General features: G+C 43.6%; 1 protein-coding gene across 1 annotated transcript in view; it reads left to right on the forward strand.

Annotated features, from left to right (window-relative positions):
- Positions 1-23312, forward strand: part of LOC120024769 (pro-interleukin-16-like) — a 75929-nt gene that overhangs the window by 38553 nt on the left and 14064 nt on the right. The window contains exons 5-16 of the mRNA XM_038969055.1: positions 5904-6014; positions 6380-6494; positions 13171-13244; positions 14682-14949; positions 15185-15302; positions 16106-16238; positions 17506-17593; positions 19090-19373; positions 19622-19768; positions 19922-20080; positions 22078-22216; positions 22543-23122. Coding sequence (XP_038824983.1) covers positions 5904-6014; positions 6380-6494; positions 13171-13244; positions 14682-14949; positions 15185-15302; positions 16106-16238; positions 17506-17593; positions 19090-19373; positions 19622-19768; positions 19922-20080; positions 22078-22216; positions 22543-23122 — 2216 coding nt within the window. The remainder of the gene's footprint in view (positions 1-5903; positions 6015-6379; positions 6495-13170; positions 13245-14681; positions 14950-15184; positions 15303-16105; positions 16239-17505; positions 17594-19089; positions 19374-19621; positions 19769-19921; positions 20081-22077; positions 22217-22542; positions 23123-23312) is intronic.

Consider the following 23312-nt stretch of genomic DNA (forward strand, 5'->3'; position numbering starts at 1 on the left):
GAGTGCCATGCAGTGGGAGAGGTTTGCACTTGGGCACTATTCAATTTTTTTCCATAGACAACTGCTATGCTGGCCATTCTAAAATAATACATCCCATAATATGTTCCTGTGAGTCCCAAATGGCACCCTATTCCCTGTATAGTTCACTATTTTTGACCAAAGTATTGACAATATAGGGAATAGGGTACCATTTTGGACCCTCACTGTGTTACAGTAGTTTATTCTCCGTCATCCCTCTAGGTACTAAGTCTGTGTGGGTCTGGTATTTCTTCACATGCTGTAGCCACATTCCCATCCTACACCCATCAGACACTGGGCCCAGACACCACTGGGCCCAGACACCACTGGGCCCAGACACCACTGGGCCCAGACACCACTGGGCCCAGACACCACTTGGCCCAGACACCACTGGGCCCAGACACCACTGGGCCCAGATGGAATCTGTGGGGCAGAATATCTGCATTGCTTCAGAAATGGAATGAGTACAAATGAAACCAAACAGTGCAATAAAGCCTTGCTAGCCACAGTCACTGCACTGACACTATGCAGTATATTTGTACGGGAAAAAGAGCTGCGTAGTAACATTGACAGAGACAGTTCCAAATGATCAATCAATCAAATTGATGAGGGCCCATCCTCATCTGGCTGAACCATGTAGAAAAGAGTCTCAAAACAGAACTTGAATAGGAAGAGATGACTTACTTTGCAGTCGGCCATTTGGTGAAAAGGGAGAGAGAGAGAGATTATATTTTCCAGTAGGGTCATATCTCATGAATGGATATAGAGTGTGAGTCCTGGCTTAAGAGTTCATTCTACTTCCCCCACTGCTGTTGAAGCAGCTTTCACACTATGTGGAAGGCCCTCCCACATCTTCCTCCCTCATCCAATGTGTAATCATTTTTCACAGGTTGGACTGAGGACATGTTGAAGCTCTCTCATGCTAGGTCACACTATATCTGACCCAGCCAAGCCAAGTCTGTTTGAGAGGATACAGAAGTCTATACTGCAGAGACTCTCACACACCCGCATGCACATTCACAGAGGGAGAGAGACAAAGGATGTGACAGAGAGAGAGAGAGACAGAGAGACAGAGAGAGACTGGCACACACACAGATAGCGAGAGAGAGAGAGAAAATGAGAGAGAGAAAAACAGAACTAGACAATCATTTGTGCCAGGTGTGATATCCCTCCTAAATAGCTCGGGCTAATGTTCCTATCGACCCAGTAAGGCCAGCGTGTACATGACACTGCAACACAATTTCCCCATGGGGACAATAAAGTCAGTAAAGTAAAGAGAGAGAAAGAGAAAGAGAAAGCGAGAGAGAGAGACTGGCACCCACACAGATAGCGAGAGAGAGAGAGAGAGAGAGAGAGAGAGAGAGAGAGAGAGAGAGAGAGAGAGAGAGAGAGAGAGAGAGAGAGAGAGAGAGAGAGAGAGAGAGAGAGAGAGAGAGATTTTAACTTATTAAACCCAGAGGAAAAACTAAAAATACTCATGGGCGAAGGAGTATTCGCCCAATGGCTCCTCTTGCAGTCAAATATGTATTTGCCTGCCATAGCCTGAGGGACACTGAATAATAACATCTGCATAGTAAGCAGTAACTTACTTATTATGACTGTTATTGTTATTACTGTTATTGTTATTGCTATTATTATTGTTGTTTATCATTCCAAATAGTAGTGGTATGGGTGGTAATGGTAATGATAGCAGTTTAATGATGGTGGTGGTGGTAGTGGTGGTAATGATGATAGTAGTTGTAGTACCGATGTAATGGTGAAGATGACCGTTATTTAGTTATAAGTTAGTTATAGTTTAATTTTTTTATTTTTTATTACAATGTATATTGTATACATTGTTGCTTTGGCAATATTGACACAATGTTTTTCATGCCAATAAAGCAGCTTGAATTTGAATTTGAGCAAGTGAGAAAGAGAGAGAAAGAGAGAGAAAGAGAGAGAAAGAGAGAGAGCAAGTGAGAAAGAGAGAGTGCAAGTGAGAAAGAGAGAGTACAAGTGAGAAAGAGAGAGAGCAAGTGAGAAAGAGAGAGAGCAAGTGAGAAAGAGAGAGAAAGAGAGAGAAAGAGAGAGTACAAGTGAGAAAGAGAGAGAGCAAGTGAGAAAGAGAGAAAGAGTGAGAAAGAGAGAGTACAAGTGAGAAAGAGAGAGAAAGAGAGAGAGCGATACAGACAGAGAAGAAGAGAAGGAAGGGACAGACAGTAGGACAGACAGCAGGACAGACAGCAGGACAGACAGCAGGACAGAATGTCTAAAACATGTGATCTTTGGACTCAGCTGATTGTGTTTTGAACACTGTTTCAGTCTCTCCTTCAAACGTTTCCTATAATACTCAGTCCTGCCTCTCGCAGAGAAATAGCAGCGGTGAAAAAAGTACCCAATTTTCATTCTTGAGTAAAAGTAAACATACCTTAATAGAAAATGTCTCAAGTAAGTAAAAGTAATCTAGTAAATATACTTAAGTATCAAAAGTAAAAATAAATATATTAATCGTTTTAAACAAACCAGATAGCCAGGGACACACTCCAACACTCAGACATCATTTACAAATGAAGCATGTATGTTTAGTGAGTCTGCCAGATCAGAGGCAGTAGGGATGACCAGGTATATTCTCCTGATAAGAGTGTGAATTAGACCATTTTCCTGTCCTGCTAAGCATTCAAAATGTAACAAGTACTTTTTGGTGTCAGGGAAAATGTATGGAGTAAAAAGTACATTATTTTCTTTAGGAATGTACTGAAGTAAAAGTAAAAGTTGTCAAAAATGTGAATAGTAAAGTACAGATACCCCAAAAACAACTTAAGTAGTACTTTCAAGTATTTTTACTAAAGTACTTTACACCACTGAGAAATAGTATGTGTTGTTATGGAGAACAAATTGAAAACAGGAAATTCAATAATCAAATCATACTTCTCTAACTGGAGTGAGAAGGTGTTTAAATATATTAACTAATATATTCCATATATTAACTAAAAGGGCAATCAATGGCCATATGCAGTTTTAGATATTTTAGTAGCTTATTACTTCATTTTAATTCCACCAATTTCTTCCAAACATTTACATACTATATTCACACATTTTATTTGGAATAATTCTGTGTCTTACCCAATCAGTATAAGTCCAAATAATTCTCTCCAATCATAGAAAGACTGACACTTGTACAACATGTAATTTCATAACGATTCAACTTTGAGTCCTTTCTGTGTGTTTTTGTAGGAAGGCTCAACATGTGAGCAGCAGCCCCAGTCCCCTGGAGGTCTAACCCTGGCCCCCCTGCACTCGGCCCCTCTGTGCCTGGCAGACCCCCTGCCAGTGACCAACTACACAGAGACAGAACACACTGGGAACAACAACCACCTCAAGGTATCAATTAGGACTCTTCTAAGTCCTCTTGATAAACATTCACAGCCTGTTTGGTTCACAACCTGTTTGGTGTATCTTCATTATCTTTAGGCTTTAACTTTGAAAATCGTTGTTTGAATGTCCATTTCCCTCCAAGAGTGGATGAATACCTTGGTTGAGTTTAGTAGGTCACATCATTGTAAAACGTTTTGAAACGGTGAATAAAAAGTCCAGGTAGTCAATCCTTATTCTGGGTACCAGTCTGTTAAGCTAACATTCTACTCCTAACATTCTACTCCTAACATTCTACTCCTAACATTCTACTCCTAACATTCTACTCCTAATATTCTACTCCTAACATTCTACTCCTAACATTCTACTCCTAATATTCTACTCCTAACATTCTACTCCTAACATTCTACTCCTAATATTCTACTCCTAACATTCTACTCCTAACATTCTACTCCTAACATTCTACTCCTAACATTCTACTCCTAACATTCTACTCCTAACATTCTACTCCTAACATTCTACTCCTAACATTCTACTCCGCCAGGGTAGCACAGGACATGGAGTACAAGGAGTGGAATGTAAGTGAAACAGACTGGCAACCAGCCTAGTCTGCCCCTGTTTCAGTGTGTTTTCCTCCGTTTGGTGCCTAATGAACATCACCCTGGTGTGTTGTGTGTTGTAGCTGGCAATCCCAGAGGTGAATGAGGACAGAGGTTGGGACACAGAGAGGAGAGGACATGGTCTTCAGGGACAGACGGTCTGCAAGAGGACCCGCTCCAACTCTACCAGTAACACACATGCACACATGCATGCACACATGTACACGCACACGTACACACGTACACACACGTACACACGTACACACACACACACACACACACACACACACACACACACACACACACACACACACACACACACACACACACACACACACACACACACACACACACACGTACACACACACACACACACACACACACACACACACACACACACACACACACACACACACACACACACACGCACACGCACACCGATATGAGGCCTGTAAGGCAGTTGTCATGAGTTTCCTGTGGTACATCATTAGATACTATTAAGTGATTTCCTTCCTTTCCTACAAGAACATGAGGACATCATCATCTCTAACTGGATGTTGAGTTTGTCACATCCTGCACAGATGTTTTCTAAACTCTGGAAATGACTAAATGTAATGATGCTTTAAATTGACCTGGGTATGTTTTGTAAGTCACTTGTTTTTACAAATTGCATTCCTTGCTGTGTGAGCAGCTAGCCTTTCTCTGTTTTGACCTGCTTTTGTGATGAGTAACCAAGCCTCTTGTTAGCTCCCAGAGAAACTGTCGTAGGCTTTAGCTCAATGGGCTAATGTGGTATTGAGGGAAGCAGATAACCTAGGTTCCATACAGTTGCTCACAGTTGGTGTCTGGGGTTTATGCTTGGTCTCTGGATAGTATTGAATCACATGACATTGTATTGAATCACATGGCATTGTATTGAATCACATGACATTGTATTGAATCACATGACATTGTATTGAATCACATGACATTGTATTGAATCACATGGCATTGTATTGAATCACATGACATTGTATTGAATCACATGACATTGTATTGAATCACATGACATTGTATTGAATCACATGACATTGTATTGAATTGTGCTCAGGTGTCCATCCATACTGGATTGGAGACCTGGACGCCATTATCCTGAAGACGCCTGAGCTTTGCGGGAGCAACACCCACGGAAGCGTCGGTTTCTTTGGCAGCAGGAAGTCCCAGTCCCAACAGCTGGAGTTTCCTCACAACCCCAACCAGGTGTGTGTGTGCGCCCGTCTGCCTACCTGCCTTGAGAGTTTCTGTACCTGCAAATGCTCTGATTACAACGAATCCAGATTGGTACTGACTTATTACATTCCTGAGATTTCGACGGTAGCTGCTGCTCCCATTGCCTTGTTAGTTCAATTTGACTTCTCATGCAGAGAGCAGGTTTTTCAAAAAACAATAAACGTTTCTATTCAATGAAGTTGTTGGAAATCAACTACTAAACTATTTCCTCTTTTTCATTATGATCATGACATAATTCAGTTACTGGCTCATACAGTGAGAGATCGTCAGACTGAGACGGACAGAGGAGAAAAATATGTATTTCTGTTCAGAACGTCAGAACAATACGAAAAGAAGAGAGATTAAAAACAGGTGTAGAAATCACTTCCAAAAAGCATCTGGAACTAGTCAACTCAATTTGTCAGCCTTCTTCCTGTGTGTATGTGTGTGTGTGTGTGTGTGTGTGTGTGTGTGTGTGTGTGCGTGTGTGTGTGTGTGTGTGTGTGTGTGTGTGTGTGTGTGTGTGTGTGTGTGTGTGTGTGTGTGTGTGTGTGTGTGTGTGTGAAACCAATGTGTGTGTGTGTGTGTGTGTGCGTGAGGCCTCTCGTCACGTGTGTGTGGAACCTGACTGAGGGTGTTGTCTCCCGTCTGTCCCCCTCCTCCCCCCCCCTCCTCCCCCCTCCACAGCCCGTTCCCCGTCCCTCTCGCTCTCTTAGTTCCGCCCATCTGGTCCACTCCTGCAGTAACGTCCAAGCCTTCATCATCTGTAACATCGTGCTGATGAAGGGCCATGGCAAGGTAATTATGCAGCACGTTTGAACATCTGCTCCAGGAGCTTGAACGCAGCCCGTGGCCCTGGGGCTAAGTCATAATAAAGCATCATTGTTTGCTTCTACTATGGAGTACTATGGAGTAGCATCCAATCTTTAAACATACTGGTGATGAGTTGTTGCTTAGGCCCTGGGTTTCCCTGACCATATAACTTAACGGGAAAACTCCTAGTTACATTTAAGCCCACCCCCTCAGTGCTTTTGGCCGGGTTAATATTTTTCGTTACCATAAATTAAACTACAAATGACCTCTTTAAAGGGGGGGAATACTCCTCCTTAAAGGTGCAATCTGTAGTTTCAAGTCTCTCCTAACTGTTGTATTGTCCCATGCAGGGTCTGGGGTTCAGCATTGTGGGGGGCAGGGACAGCATGTACGGACCCATGGGTATCTACGTCAAGACCATCTTCGCTGGAGGGGCCGCGGCTGCAGATGGCAGACTACAGGAGGGTAAGAGGAGAAAGAGAGACTCATTGCTTTTGTTAAAATGTTACTACAACAACAGAGTTGGTCTCAGTCCAACATTAACATACGCACAAGCCTACACACACCCTGTAGCCCTCCTGGACTGCTGGACCAGTGTTGGTGACCACTGTCTTAGATCTATACAGTATGGCATATGGCACAGAATGATCATTTTGCTTATTATATTATCATATTATTATATGTATGGTGAACAGCATGTTGACTGACTGTGGTCCATCTCTCATCTTTGGCTCTCACACTCTCTCTTTCTCTTTCTCTCTGTCACTCTCCCTCTCTCGCACTCTCTCTCTCTCTCTGTCACTCTCCCTCTCTCGCACTCTCTCTCTCTCTCTCTCTCTCTCTGTCACTCTCTGTCACTCTCCCTCTCTCGCACTCTCTCTCTCTCTCTCTGTCACTCTCCCTCTCTCGCACTCTCTCTCTCTCTCTGTCTCAGTTCAATTTCAATTCAAAGGGCTTTACTGGCATGGGAAACATATGTTTACATTGCCAAAGCAGGTAAAATAGATAATACATGAAAGTGAAATAAACAATGACAAAAATGAACAGTAAACATTCCACTCACAAAAGGAATAGAGACATTTCATATGTCATATGTAATGTCAAATGCCTTATGTAATGTTGTAATGATGTGCAAATAGTCAAAGTACAAAAGTTCTTCATTGGTTGCCCTTTTCTTGTGGCAACAGGTCACATGGTATTTCACCCAACAGATATGGGAGTTTATCAAAATTGGATTTGTTTTCGAATTCTTTGTGGGTCTGTAATCTGAGGGAAATATGCATCTCTAATATGATCATAGATTTGGCAGGAGGTTAGGAAGTGCAGCTCAGTTTCCACCTCATTTTGTGGGCAGTGTGCACATGGCCTGTCTTCTGTTGAGAGCCAGGTCTGCCTATTGCAGGTTCTCTCAATAGCAATGCAATGCTCGCTGAATCTGTGCATAGTCAAAGCTTTCCTTAAGCTTGGGTCAGTCACAGTGGTCAGGTATTCTGCCGCTGTGTACTCTCTGTTTAGGGCCAAATAGCATTCTAGTTTGCTCAGTTTTTTTGTTAATTCTTTCCTATTTGTCAAGTAATTATCTTGTTGTTTTCTCATGATTTGGTTGTGTCTAATTATGTTGCTATCCTGGGGCTCTGTGGGATCTGTTTGTGAACAGAGCCCCAGGACCAGCTTGCTTAGGGGACTCTTCTCCAGGTTAATCTCTCTGTAAGTGATGGCTATGTTATGGAATGTTTGGGAATCGCTTCCTTTTCGGTGTTTGTAGAATTTAATGGCTCTTTTCTAGATTTGGATAATTAGCGGGTATCGGCCTAATTGTGCTCTGCATGCATTATTTGGTGTTTTACATTGTACGCAGAGGATATTTTTGCAGAATTTTGCATGCAGTCTCAATTTGGTGTTTGTCCCATTTTGTGAATTATTGGCTTGTGAGCGGACCCCAGACCTCAAAACCATAAAGGGCAATGGGTTCTATAACTGATTCAAATATTTTTAGCCAGATCCTAATTGGTATGTCGAATTTTCTGTTCCTTTTGATGGCGTCTCTCAGAACGTTACCTGTGGCGCTGATGTTTAGGCAGAGGGGTATGTATCGTTTTTTGTGTGCTCTAGGGCAACGGTGTCTAGATGGAATTTGTATTTATGGTCCTGGCAACTGGACCTTTTTTGGAACACCATTATTTTTGTCTTACTGAGATTTACTGTCAGGGCCCCGGTCTGGCAGAATCTGTGCAGAAGATCTAGGTGCTGCTGTAGGCCCTCCTCGGTTGGGGACAGAAGCACCAGATTATCAGCAAACAGTAAAAACTTGGCTTCAGATTCTAGAAGGTTGAGGCTGGGTGTTGCAAACTGTTCTAGTGCCCTCGCCAATTCGTTGATATATATGTTGAATAGAGTGGGGCTCAAGCTGCATCCCTGTCTCACCCCACGGCCCTGTGGAAAGAAATGTGTGTTTTTTGCCAATTTTAACCGCACACTTGTTTGTGTACATAGATTTTAAATGTTGTATGTTTTTCCCCTAACACCACATCCATTAATTTGTATAGCAGACCCTCACGCCAAATTGAGGCAAAAGCTTTTATGAAATCAACAAAGCATGAGAAGACTTTACCTTTGTTTTGGTTTGTTTGTTTGTCAATTAGGGTGTACAGGGTGAATACAGTGCATTCGGAAAGTATTCAGACCCCTTGACCTTTTCCACATTTTGGTATTTTACAGCCTTATTCTAAATTGTCTTTTCCCTCATCAGTCTACACACAATACCCCATAATGACAAAGATAAAACCTATTTGTTGACATTTTTGCAAATGTATTACAAATAAAAAACGGAAATACCTTATTTACATAAGTATTCAGGCCCTTTGCTATGACACTCGAAATTGAGCTCAGTTGCATCCTGTTTCCATTGATCATCCTTGATATGTTTCTACAACTTCATTAGAGTCTACCTGTTGTAAATTCAATTGATTGGACATTATTTGGAAAGGCACAGACCTGTCTATATAAGGTCCCACAGTTGACAGTGCATGTCAGAGCAAAAACCAAGCCATTAGGTCAAAGGAATTGTCCGTAGAGCTCTGAGACAGGATTGTGTCGAGGCACAGATCTGGGGAAGGGTACCAAAACATTTCTGCAGAATTGAAGGTCCCCAAGAACACAGTCGCCTCCATCATTCTTAAATGGAAGAAGTTTGGAACCACCAAGACCCTTCATAGAGCTGGCCTTCTCGGCAAACTGAGCAATCGGGGGAGAAGGGCCTTGGTCAGGGAGGTGACTAAGATCCCGATGGTCACGCTAACAGAGCTCCAGAGTTTCTCTGTGGAGATGGAATAACCTTCCAGATGGACAACTATCTCTGCAGTACTCCCTCAATCAGGACTTTATGGTAGAGTGGCCAGATGGAAGCCACTCCTCAGTAAAAGGCACATGACTGCCCACTTGGAGTTTGCCAAAAGGCACCTAAAGGACTCTCAGACCATGAGAAACACGATTCTCTGGTCTGACGAAACCAAGATTGAACTCTTTGGGTTGAATGCCAAGGGTCACGTCTGGAGGAAACCTGGCACCATCTCTACGGTGAAGCATGGTGGTAGCATCATGCTGGTGGGATGTTTTTCAGCGGCAGGGATGGGGAGACTAGTCAGGATCGAGAGAAAGCTGAACAGAGCAAAGTACAGAGAGATCCTTGATGAAAACCTGCTCCAGAGTGCTCAGGACCTCAGACTGGGGCAAAGGTTCACCTTCCAACAGGACAACAACCCTAAGCACACAGCCAAGACAACACAGGAGTGGCTTCGGGACAAGTCTCTGAATGTCTTTGAGTGGCCCTGCTTGAGCCCAATCGAACATCTCTGGAGAGACCTGAAAATAGCTGTGCAGCGACGCTCCTCAACCAGACCTGACAGAGCTTGAGTAGATCTGTAGAGAAGAATGGGAGAAACTCCCCAAATCAGGTGTGCCAAGCTTGTAGCGACATACCCAAGAAGATATTTCAGTTTTTAAATATTAATGCATTTGCAAACATTTCTAAAAACCTGATTTTGTTTTGTCATGATGTGGTATTGTGTGTAGATTGATGAGGGGAAAAAAACAATTGAATACATTTTAGAATAAGGCTGTAACGTAACAAAATGTGGGAAAATTCAAAGGGTCTGAATACTTTCCGAATTTGCTGTACGTGGTCTGTCGTATGTTAATTTGGTAAAAAGCCAATTTGACATTTACTCAGTACATTGTTTTCACTGAAGAAATGTACGAGTCTGCTGTTAATGATATTGCAGAGGATTTCCCCAAGGTTGCTGTTGACGAATATCCCACTGTAGTTATTGGGGTCCAATTTGTCTCCACTTTTGTGGATTGGGGTGATCAGTCCTTGGTTCCAAATATTGTGGAAGATGCCAGAGCTGAGGATGATGTTAAAGAGTTTAAATTAAGCCAATTGTAATTTGTGGTCTGTATATTTTATAATTTCAATTAGGATACCATCAACACCACAGGCCTTTTTGGGTGGGAGGGTTCATATTTTGTCCTGTAGTTAATTCAGTGTAATTGGAGATCCAGTGTGTTCTGGTAGTCTTTAATAGTTATCCAGTGTGTTCTGGTGGTCTTTAATAGTTATCCAGTGTGTTCTGGTGGTCTTTAATAGTTATCCAGTGTGTTCTGGTAGTCTTTAATAGTTATCCAGTGTGTTCTGGTAGTCTTTAATTGTTATCCAGTGGGTGCTGGTAGTCTTTAATAGTTATCCAGTGTGTTCTGGTGGTCTTTAATAGTTATCCAGTGTGTTCTGGTAGTCTTTAATAGTTATCCAGTGGGTTCTGGTAGTCTTTAATAGTTATCCAGTGTGTTCTGGTAGTCTTTAATAGTTATCCAGTGGGTTCTGGTTGTCTTTGATAGTTATCCAATGGGTTTTGGTAGTCTTTAATAGTTATCCAGTGGGTTTTGGTAGTCTTTAATAGTTATCCAGTGGGTTCTGGTAGTCTTTAATAGTTATCCAGTGGGTTCTGGTAGTCTTTAATAGTTATCCAGTGGGTTCTGGTGGTCTTTAATAGTTATCCAGTGGGTTCTGGTGGTCTTTAATAGTTATCCAGTGGGTTCTGGTTGTCACGTTCCTGACCTGTTTTCTGTTAGTTTTTGTATGTGTTAGTTGGTCAGGACGTGAGTTTGGGTGGGTAGTCTATGTTTTCTGTTTCTATGTTGGTTAATGGGTACCTAATATGGTTCTCAATTAGAGGCAGGTGGTTTTCATCTCCTCTGATTGAGAACCATATTAGGTACCCATTAACCAACATAGAAACAGAAAACATAGACTACCCACCCAAACTCACGTCCTGACCAACTAACACATACAAAAACTAACAGAAAACAGGTCAGGAACGTGACATATCCATGGGAACAGCTGGAGGCGATTAGTTCGAGCAGTGGACATGGGAGGACGTGTTAAATGGAAAAGGTTGCTACACATGGGAGGAGATCCGAGCTGGAAGAGATCGCCTTCCATGGGAACAGGAAAAATGACTACATAAAACGATGAACGAACGAAACAGTCCCGTATGGTGCAACAAACACTGACACAGGAAACAACCACCCACAAACAAACAATGTGACACCACCTACCTTAATATAATTCTCAATCAGAGGAGATGAAAACCACCTGCCTCTAATTGAGAACCATATTAGGTACCCATTAACCAACATAGAAACAGAAAACATAGACTACCCACCCAAACTCACGTCCTGACCAACTAACACATACAAAAACTAACAGAAAACAGGTCAGGAACGTGACACTGGTAGTCTTTAATAGTTATCCAGTGGGTTCTGGTGGTCTTTAATAGTTATCCAGTGGGTGCTGGTAGTCTTTAATAGTTATCCAGTGGGTCTGGTTGTCTTTAATAGTTATCCAGTGGGTGCTGGTAGTCTTTAATAGTTATCCAGTGGGTTCTGGTAGTCTTTAATAGTTATCCAGTGGGTTCTGGTAGTCTTTAATAGTTATCCAGTGGGTTCTGGTAGTCTTTAATAGTTATCCAGTGGGTGCTGGTAGTCTTTAATAGTTATCCAGTGGGTTCTGGTAGTCTTTAATAGTTATCCAGTGGGTGCTGGTAGTCTTTAATAGTTATCCAGTGGGTTCTGGTAGTCTTTAATAGTTATCCAGTGGGTTCTGGTAGTCTTTAATAGTTATCCAGTGGGTTCTGGTAGTCTTTAAAAGTAGATTTTTAGATTTGTATTTGATCATGTATACATTTTGCTGTTTGTTCTTTGTTATTGAGACAAACAGATTGGAGAAGTGGTTTATCCATACATGTTGTGGATAGTTAACTCTTTGTGTTGTTGTTTGTTTAGTGTTTTCTAATTTCCCCAGAAGTGGTTAGTCCATGGATTCTTCAATTACATTGAGCTGATTTCTGACGTGTTGTTCCTTCTTTTTCCGTAGTGTATTTCTGTATTGTTTTAGTGATTCACCATAGTGAAGGCGTAGATTCAGCGTCTCTACGTTGTTGGGTGGGTAGGTTTCTCAATTTCTTTCTTAGGTTTTTGCATTCTTCATCAAACCATTTGTCATTGTTGTTAATTTTCTTAGGTTGTCTGCTTGACCTTTATAGATTTGATAGGGAAGGTCAAATATACTGTTTAGGTTTTCTACTGCTAAGTTTACACCTTCACTATTACAGTGAAACGTTTTGTCCAGGAAGTTGTCTAAAAGGGATTTAATTTGTTGTTGCCTAATTGTTTTTTGGTAGGTATTCTACTCTACTTTCGTTCCATCTATAGCATTTCTTAATATTACTTAGTTCCTTTGGCTTTTATGCCTCATGATTGAGTATTACTCTGTTCAAGTAGACTGTTATTTTGCTGTGATCTGATAGGGGTGTCAGTGGGCTGACTGTGAACGCTCTGAGAGACTTTGGTTTAATGTCAGTGATAAAGTAATCTAAAGTTATCTCTCTCTCTCTCATTCTCTCTCTCTCTCTCTGTCTCTCTCTCTCTCTGTCTATCTGTCTCTCTCTCTCTCTCATTCTCTCTCTCTCTCTCTCATTCTCTCTCTCTCTCTCTCTCTCTCTCTCTCTCTCTCTCTCTCTCTCTCTCTCTCTCTCTCTCTCTCTCTCTCTCTCTCTCTCTCTCTCTCTCTCTCTCTCTCTCTTAGGGGATGAGATCCTGGAGTTGAATGGAGAGTCTCTACATGGACTAACTCATGAGGATGCACTACAGAGATTCAAAGTAAGACTGCAGCACCACAACAAAACATCATATTACAACATTATTACAGCCATATTACAACATTATTACAGTCATAATACATTATTACAGCCATATTTCAACATTATTACAGCCATAATACAACATTATTACAGACATAATTCAACATTATTACAGCCATAATACAACATTATTGCAGCCATAATACAACATTATTACAGCCATAATACAACATTATTACAGCCATATTTCAACATTATTACAGCCATAATACAACATTATAACAGACATAATACAACATTATTGCAGCCATAATACAACATTATTACAGCCATAATACAACATTATTGCAGCCATAATACAACATTATTACAGCCATAATATAACATTATTACAGCCATATTACAACATTATTACAGCCATAATACAACATTATTACAGCCATAATACAACATTATTACAGCCATAATACAACATTATTACAGCCATAATACAACATTATTACAGCCATAATACAACATTATTACAGCCATATTACAACATGATGGAGTTAAAAGGATCCCTTTTGATTAGTGAAGACATTTTAGAACAGGGGTCGACAACCCTGTTCCTGGAGTGCCGCAGGTACTGCAGGATTGTGTACCAACTAGGCACCACACCTGACTGACTAAATTCAGAATGATCCTCTCTCTCCCTCTTCATCCCCCTCTACTTCTCTCTCCTTCTCCCTCACCTTCTCCTCCCTCTCTCCCTCTCATCCCGCTCTACTTCTCCCTCTCTCCCTCTCCTTCCCGCTCTACTTCTCCCTCTCTCCCTCTCCATCCCCCTCTACTTCTCTCTCCTTCTCCCTCACCTTCTCCTCCCTCTCTCCCTCTCCATCCCGCTCTACTTCTCCCTCTCTCCCTCTCCTTCCCGCTCTACTTCTCCCTCTCTCCTTCTCCCTCGCCTTCTCCCTCTCTCCCTCTCCTTCCCGCTCTACTTCTCCCTCTCTACTTCTCCCTCTCTCCTTCTCCCTCTCTCCTTCTCCCTCTCTCCCTCTCCTTCCCGCTCTCCTTCTCCCTCTCTCCTTCTCCCTCTCTCCCTCTCCTTCCCGCTCTACTTCTCCCTCTCTCCTTCTCCCTCTCTCCCTCTCCATCCCGCTCTACTTCTCCCTCTCTCCTTCTCCCTCGCCTTCTCCTTCTCCCTCTCTCCCTCTCCATCCCACTCTACTTCTCCCTCTCTCCTTCTCCTTCTCCCTCTCTCCTTCTCCCTCTCTCCCTCTCCTTCCCGCTCTACTTCTCCCTCTCTCCTTCTCCCTCTCTCCCTCTCCATCCCGCTCTACTTCTCCCTCTCTCCTTCTCCCTCGCCTTCTCCTTCTCCCTCTCTCCCTCTCCATCCCACTCTACTTCTCCCTCTCTCCTTCTCCCTCTCTCCTTCTCCCTCTCCTTCCCACTCTACTTCTCCCTTTCCCCTCCACAGCAGATAAAGAAGGGTCTGTTGACTCTGGTGGTGAGGACCAGCCTGCGTGTCGGCGCCCTCTGTGGCCAGGCAGCGGTAGCACAGCTGTGTCGATCTCGCTCTCTCAGCTCCAGTACTGGCATGGCCAGGGTCAGCACTGATATGGGGGACTACAATTACCTCAGTGGTGTCACCGCAGCCAACACATACACCAACACCAACACCGTACCTCAGCCGCCTTTGGCCAAACCCCGAGATCGTGTCATGATGGAGATCACCTTGCACAAAGGTCAGGGGTCAAAGATAAGAAGTTCTAAGTTGCATTATGACTTGGAGCTAGAGCATCTAACATACACAATGTCCTATCTGTCTGTTTGTGTGTGTGTGTGTGTGTGTGTGTGTGTGTGTGTGTGTGTGTGTGTGTGTGTGTGTGTGTGTGTGTGTGTGTGTGTGTGTGTGTGTGTGTGTGTGTGTGTGTGTGTGTGTGTGTGTGTGTGCATGCGTGCCTGCGTGTGTTTGTGTAGAGGCTGGTGTGGGGCTGGGCATTGGGCTGTGTTGCGTGCCGTCTGGAGATGGTTGCCGTGGCGTCTATATCCACACCCTGTCCCCTGGGTCGGTGGCACACATGGACAGTAGACTCAGGTAAGGATTAAAGAAACATTCTGTAAATGCTGAATACACATAGCCTGGGTATCTGTTTGTTAACATTCCACACCTTGTCATGAAAAGGAGTCTCTTACCTCAGTACACTTCCCACTTCCTTACTCCCTAGCTGTGGTCCCATTCTTTACCTTTCCACCAAGTGTGCACTTGTACCCTCACTATCATGGATTTCGAAAGGAATCGATGTAGTGGAAACTCCCTCAAGCCATGCTTGCACTAATCCAATGCATTTCAATGCATGAGAGAAGGAGTGAACGAGGAGACTCTGGAGAGGACATTACATAACCGCTCTTCATTAGTCCTTTAGTAGACTCACTCATCCAGAGCAGTTTATTGTTGACACATGGTCTGTGCATATGCTCAACTTGAATCAGTTACTGTACTTTAATCTCCACACTCACTCTCCATCTCCCCTTCCCCTCTCTCTTCCCTCGCTACTCTCTCGTCACCTCCCCTCTCTCTCTCCCCCTCTAATCTCTTTCCCCCTCCCCTCTCTTTCCCCCTCCCCTCTCTCTCCCCCTCACCCCTCTCTCTCCTCCCCTCTCTCGCCCTTCTCTCTCTCCTCTCTTTCCCCCTCCCCTCTCTCTCTCCCTATCCACTTTCTCACACCCTTTCTCTCCCCCCTCTCTAATCCCTCAACACTCCCTCTCCCCCTCACCTCTCTCTCCACCTCCACACTCTCTCCCCCTCCCCTCTCTCTAACCCCCTTCCCTTCCCCTTCCCTTCCCTCCCCCTCCCCCCCTCTCTTCCCCTCCCCTCTCTCCCCCTCTTTCCTCTCCTAGATGTGGAGATGAGATTATGGAGATCAACAACACAGTGGTGTACAACATGGTACTGAACGATGTGTACACGGTTCTGAGTCAGTGCTCCCCCGGGCCAGTCCAGATCATCATCAGTCGACACCCCGACCCCAAAGTACGTACCCCGTTTAGCCTTATATACACACCCTGTCTGACCTTATATACACACCCTGTCTGGCCTTATATACACACCCTGTCTAACCTTATATACACTCCCTGTCTGACCTTATATACACACCCTGTCTAACCTTATATACACTCCCTGTCTGACCTTATATACACACCCTGTCTAACCTTATACACACACCCTGTCTGACCTTATATACACACCCTGTCTGACCTTATATACACACCCTGTCTGACCTTATATACACTCCCTGTCTGACCTTCTATACACACCCTGTCTAACCTTATATACACTCCCTGTCTGACCTTATATACACACCCTGTCTGACCTTATATACACACCCTGTCTGACCTTATATACACACCCTGTCTGGCCTTATATACACACCCTGTCTAACCTTATATAAACACCCTGTATGGCCTTATATACACACCCTGTCTGACCTTATATACACACCCTGTCTGGCCTTATATACACCCTGTCTGGCCTTATATACACACCCTGTCTGGCCTTATATAAACACCCTGTCTGACCTTATATACACACCCTGTCTGGCCTTATATACACACCCTGTCTGGCCTTATATACACACCCTGTCTGGCCTTATATGCACACCCTGTCTGGCCTTATATACACACCCTGTCTGGCCTTATATACACACCCTGTCTGGCCTTATATACACACCCTGTCTGGCCTTATATGCACACCCTGTCTGGCCTTATATACACACCCTGTCTGACCTTATATACACACCCTGTCTAACCTTATATACACACCCTGTCTCACCTTATATACACACCCTGTCTAACCTTATACACACACCTTGTCTGACCTTAATTATTGGTCTCCCAAGTGGCACAGTGGTATAACACACTGCATCTCAGTGCTAGAGGCGACACTACCGACCCTGGTTCAATCTCGGTCTGTATCACAGCTGGCCATGATCGGGAGTCTCATAACGCGGTGCACAATTGGCCCAGTGTCGTCCGGGTTGGGGGAGGGTTTGGCTCGGGTAGGCTGTCAATGTAAATAACAATTTGTTCTTAACTGACTTGCCTAGTTCAATAAAGGTTCAATTAAAATATGTAAAATATACTGTACACACACTGTCTGGCCTTATATAAACTAGTTTACTGTGGTACAGATGCACATGTGTGTAGTGTTGGGGAGGTAGTGTGTTGATTTTTGTGGTGAGTGTTTGTGTGTGGGGTGTGTGTGTGTGTGTTAAATGCAATGTGTCTGTGTGTATCTTTAGGTGTCAGAGCAGCAGCTGAACGATGCCATAGCCCAGGCTGTAGAGACCAGCCAACTAAAGCAGGACGCCAGTCAGTGGAGTATAGAAGGTAACAACCTTTATCAACTCAGTGGAGTATAGAAGGTAACAACCTTTATCAACTCAGTGGAGTATAGACAGTAACAACCTTTATCAACTCAGTGGAGTATAGACAGTAACAACCTTTATCATCTCAGTGGAGTATAGACAGTAACAACCTTTATTAACTCAGTGGAGTATAGACAGTAACAAACTTTATTAACTCAGTGGAGTATAGACAGTAACAACCTTTATTAACTCAGTGGAGTATAGACAGTAACAACCTTTATTAACTCAGTGGAGTATAGACAGTAACAACCTTTATTAACTCAGTGGAGTATAGACAGTAACAACCTTTATTAACTCAGTGGAGTATAGACAGTAACAACCTTTATCAACTCAGTGGAGTATAGACAGTAACAACCTTTATTAACTCAGTGGAGTATAGACAGTAACAACCTTTATCATCTCAGTGGACTATAGACAGTAACAATCTTTATCAACTCAGTGGACTATAGACAGTAACAACCTTTATCAACTCAGTGGACTATAGACAGTAACAACCTTTATCATCTCAGTGGACTATAGACAGTAACAATCTTTATCAACTCAGTGGACTATAGACAGTAACAACCTTTATCAACTCAGTGGACTATAGACAGTAACAACCTTTATCAACTCAGTGGAGTATAGACAGTAACAATCTTTATCAACTCAGTGGACTATAGACAGTAACAACCTTTATCAACTCAGTGGACTATAGACAGTAACAACCTTTATTAACTCAGTGGAGTATAGACAGTAACAACCTTTATCAACTCAGTGGAGTATAGACAGTAACAACCTTTATTAACTCAGTGGAGTATAGACAGTAACAACCTTTATTAACTCAGTGGACTATAGACAGTAACAACCTTTATCAACTCAGTGGACTATAGACAGTAACAACCTTTATTAACTCAGTGGACTATAGACAGTAACAACCTTTATCAACTCAGTGGAGTATAGACAGTAACAACCTTTATCAACTCAGTGGAGTATAGACAGTAACAACCTTTATTAACTCAGTGGAGTATAGACAGTAACAACCTTTATCAACTCAGTGGAGTATAGACAGTAACAACCTTTATCATCTCTCAGCTAGTTCAGCTTCGCCAGACGATAATGCACACACATTACCTTCTGTAATATTACTGCATTGTGTTTCATCAGGATAAATTAATGTCTCCCACGTCCCATCTCTTTCGCTCACCTACCTACCTACCTACCTACCTACCTACCTACCTACCTACCTACCTACCTACCTACCTACCTACCTACCTACCTACCTACCTACCTACCTACCTACCTACCTACCTACCTACCTACCTACCTACCTACCTACCTACCTACCTACCTACCTACCTACCTACCTACCTACCTACCTACCTACCTACCTACCTACCTACCTACCTACCTACATACATATCTACTTAACTACCTTTCTACCTTTCTATCTGGTCTCGCTCTGTGACCTCTTAACCCCAGGCCTGCGTAGGTCTGACCCCTGCTCCCACTCCAGAGGGAAGTGTGAGCGCTGTGTGGCGAGGAACTTCAGCCAACTGACTGCCCGGCGAGCCCAGAAGAACATGACCCGCTCCTGTAGTGACAGCAACACATACAACCAGAACCACCATCATAACCATCAGCACAACCGCTGCCCCGGACCAGGAACCGACCTGGTTAATGGTCAAACCCTGACTATACCCAACCACAACCACAACATGCACCATAATCTGATGGAAAGGGTCCACAGCCTCGACATCCCCATGGTAACTCAACACAACCAAGCATCCCAGAATAATCTGTCATGGTTCTAGAGGATCATACCTCTTTGTCTCGTGGTTGTAGGGGTTCTAGGGGTCATGGTTCTAGAGATTCTAATCCGTCTTTATCTCATTGGTGTAGGAGTTCTAGGGGTCATGGTTCGAGGGTTCTAATACCTCTTTGTCTCATGTTTCTGAGAGTTCAAGGGGTCATGGTTCTAGGGTCCTTATCCGTCTTGATCTCATGGTTCTAGGGGTCCACGCCTGAGCCCTGGTGTGATAACAGACTGTCTGCATTGGTCTACCCTGTCCCTGATGACGACTACAACGTCCCCTACAACTCCCCAGCAGCCAACCTCTCCAGCCAGCGCACGTTAGACCTGGCCACAAGGGGAAATAAGGTAGCTTAACTCCAGACGTTTCCATACAAGCTTTTGGAAGGCCACACTTTAGGCACCAAATGGAAGAATAATGCACTGAAACAGGCTGGGACTACCTGGACTTGTCCAATAAGAAACGTTTATATAACACATATTTTCCTAATCTGACCCTAGAACAGGCCCAAAGCCCTGGCACCTCCAAGGAGGTACTGCCGACACCAGGACGTCACTAGTGAGGAGGGGGCCCCTGGGGGCCTGCCAGACTCCAATGTTTCCAGTAGAGGCTCCCCTGTTAGAGAGGACGGATGGAGTCCCACACATACAAACTGTCAGGTAGGGAGAGAACATTATTTACACCTATTTACAATGATAGTCTGGTTTCTCCCATTTGGTGCCTAATGAACACAACCCACTAATGCAGAAAAGGACAGCATCTGACATAATCTCACTGTTTTTGTATTTTTTTGTTCCCACGTAATATGCTAAAAGATGCTGAATTTACTAAGTATACACTTATCTAACCAGTCATCTTGACTTAAACATGTATTACTGTGGATGGATGGATGAATAGGTATATTGTAAGCAGGTTTGAACTTTAAAAAAATAATGAAATTGAATCGACGGATCAAAGTAATGTAAATATCGATGCATCTCAACAGGACTTTAGCAGCATGATATGACTGGCTGTCATTCATACTGCCGTACATCTGAGGAAGAGCTAGACTGCATGCTTCTATTGCCCATAAATGGTAGCTACTGTAAGGAAGAAGGGGGCGTGCTCAAAATCTCTGTAAAACAGTTGCGTAGTCTCCATGCATCAGGCATCAGCTGTGGTTGAGACACGTCATTCTGTTTTGCATTGGTTATTCCGCTTGCATATTCTCTGAAACCACAACTGTCTGTGAAGCTGATCTGCAGAGCTGGGTCGACTTCATTAAGGCATGCAACGGAAACGTCTTAATACGAAAATGAACGTTTCTTATTGGACAAGTCCAGGTAGTCCCTCCCTGTTTCTTCTATTTGGTGCCTAATGAACACAACAGGACAATGTGATGGACATTTTTATGTTTGTGCTTTTCTATAAACCAATTTCTATGTTCTCTGTTTGTGCTTTTCTATAAACCAATTTCTGTGTTCAATCAAGTGACTGATTGAACGAATCCTCACTATCAGTATCTGCAGTTTGGCAGTACGCCCAGACCCTTGTTTAGAGAAATTATATCTCAGTTTCAAGGTCTCAGCTTAGAGAAGAAGCCTCGTGAGGTACTGGTCTGTCACATGCATGACCCAGTATTGGTCGTCACATGAATGAAACAAACATTAATTCTGAATGATGAATAAGCTAAATCATGCAAATATAACTTGTCAGTATATAAGGGAGCTAATGGGACTGCCCTGTTAGAGCTCACTTCAGATTGTTACTATATGTATCTAAGTCTGACTGGGACCTCTCCAACCTGCTGACAATAAAGAGTGATTCGTGTCCCTGTGTAAGAATTTCCACAATTACAACATTAGACATTAGTGCAGAGAAGGATAACATTAGACATAATCTCACTGTTTTTCTTTTTCTCTGTCTGTAAGCAATATGCTAAAACATGCTGAATTGACTAAATACAGTATACTAATATAATTTGCCTCTAACTAATGTGTATTGTCCCATGTGTTGTTTCTGCATCCACATCTACATGCTTCCAGCTTGTTAGCAGTGTGTACAAGGCTTTGAGAAAGATCATAAGGTTACTGTGTAGAAATGTATGTGGAACCGTTTCATACTCTTGAATGTGTGTTGGTGAATGTTTTGCATGGAGATGACTTTGGACTGAGAATGGTGCTTTTTCAAATAGAAAATATGAACACACCAGTCATACCTTTACATTTTTGTTTACAGAATGTCATACATTCATGCCTTTGAGCGGGCATGGATGGACAAATATGACACCTCTTCCCTATGTATCCTGTCCCTGAAACATTAAACCTTAAACCTGTCTCACAATGCAAGCTTTTATAGTAAGGATGGCTTCTCTCCGTTCTGGAAGTATTTGCTTATGTGTTTGTGACTCACCTGTAATTCTGAAAGATGCTTGTGTTATACCCACATCAGGCATGAAGCTATTGGATATCATAGAATGGCCTTGCCTTGGCACTGTGTGTGATTCAATTATGTTCTGCATCTGGTTGTTGTGAGTGTGATGGATGGATGCATGTCCATGTGAAGTTGTGGAGGGTAACGGGCGGTAGTAAATGCAGGGTGAATTACTAAACCTTTCTGCGGTCAGAGGCTGAGTGGTGCGCTCAACGTTTTAACTTCCTGTTTATCTGTGTTCCAGGAAGTAGAGAGTGAGAGAGAAAGAGAGAGAGAACACTCAGGGGGAAGTGGAGAGACTCTGACTCACTCAGAGGCTCGCTCTGCTGCCATCACTGACTGCCCTCGATCCTCATCCTGCACAGAAGACAGACTACACACAGGTATCGTATGGGAACCTCGATACTTTTTTACACCATTTGTAAATACAGAGCTAACAGTTGCAGTTGCAGGGCCATTTGCAGTTCATTTGCAGTTTGTTTCCTGAAAGACAACATGTTATTTAGTTGTGAACGCCATCTTTAGGATCATTTCTTACATTGTGACATTTAATGGCACCACAACTTACTATTTAACGTTATTAGTAAAGCAGAAAGCTGTGCAGGTATGAATGCATTATTTTAATGAGGGCAGTGTGAGTCTAGCTCATTATGAAGTACTTGTGTCTCTCCTGCTCTTAGACTGTGTTTCCTGTGTTGTCTGTGTTCAGGTGCTGAATCTGCCTTCCACCTCTGCTCCCAGAGTAAGAGGCCGGGCCTGAGGAGGCAGGGCCGCGTGGAGCAGCTCCCCCCAGAAAAGCTTCACGACCCCTGGGTTAGGATCTCCGACAGCGCCCCTGATCTTGGAGGTCCTGAAGACCCCCATCAGAACCAGAGTCTGACTCATCCGAGCACACACCGTCACAACACACACTCCCACAGTAGCACACACCAACAACAAACACACCATCTCAGCTCACACCACGACGCCACACACACTCCATCCCAAACCGACAGACAACCAAACGACACACACTCCCCAGTCGCCATGAGCCAACCGAGTGAGTTTCCTGAGCTTCCTGAACTTAACTGTACTTCCACCCACCACACCGCCCCAGACCCCACCACCCCCTCCACCCCTGCCTCCCTAATCTCCACCCCTAGCCCAAGGACTGAGGACCCCCCAGGGATGAGGAAGGGCCCCCCAGTTGCCCCCAAGCCTGTGTGGAACCGTCAGAGCCTCAGGAGTATTAGGAATGGGAGGCCCCAGGCTGAGCTGGCCAAACTCCTGGACATCAGAGGCGCTGGAACGTACGTAGTGTTTCTCCACAACATTTCTCCTTTATCTTGTGTTTTATGCAAATGTGGCGGAGGCGGTTCAGTCTTGCCTGAGATCTGAAGACTTGTGTTAGCACCTAAAGTGTAGGCCTTTATTTCAGTGGGTTGAGGTGGTGTTGAAGGGTATAGGTGACCTGGCTTTGATTCCCAGTCGGTCCATCAA

The sequence above is a fragment of the Salvelinus namaycush genome, chromosome 30 (genome assembly GCF_016432855.1).
Source record: "Salvelinus namaycush isolate Seneca chromosome 30, SaNama_1.0, whole genome shotgun sequence".
In the NCBI taxonomy this organism is placed as follows: domain Eukaryota; kingdom Metazoa; phylum Chordata; class Actinopteri; order Salmoniformes; family Salmonidae; genus Salvelinus; species Salvelinus namaycush.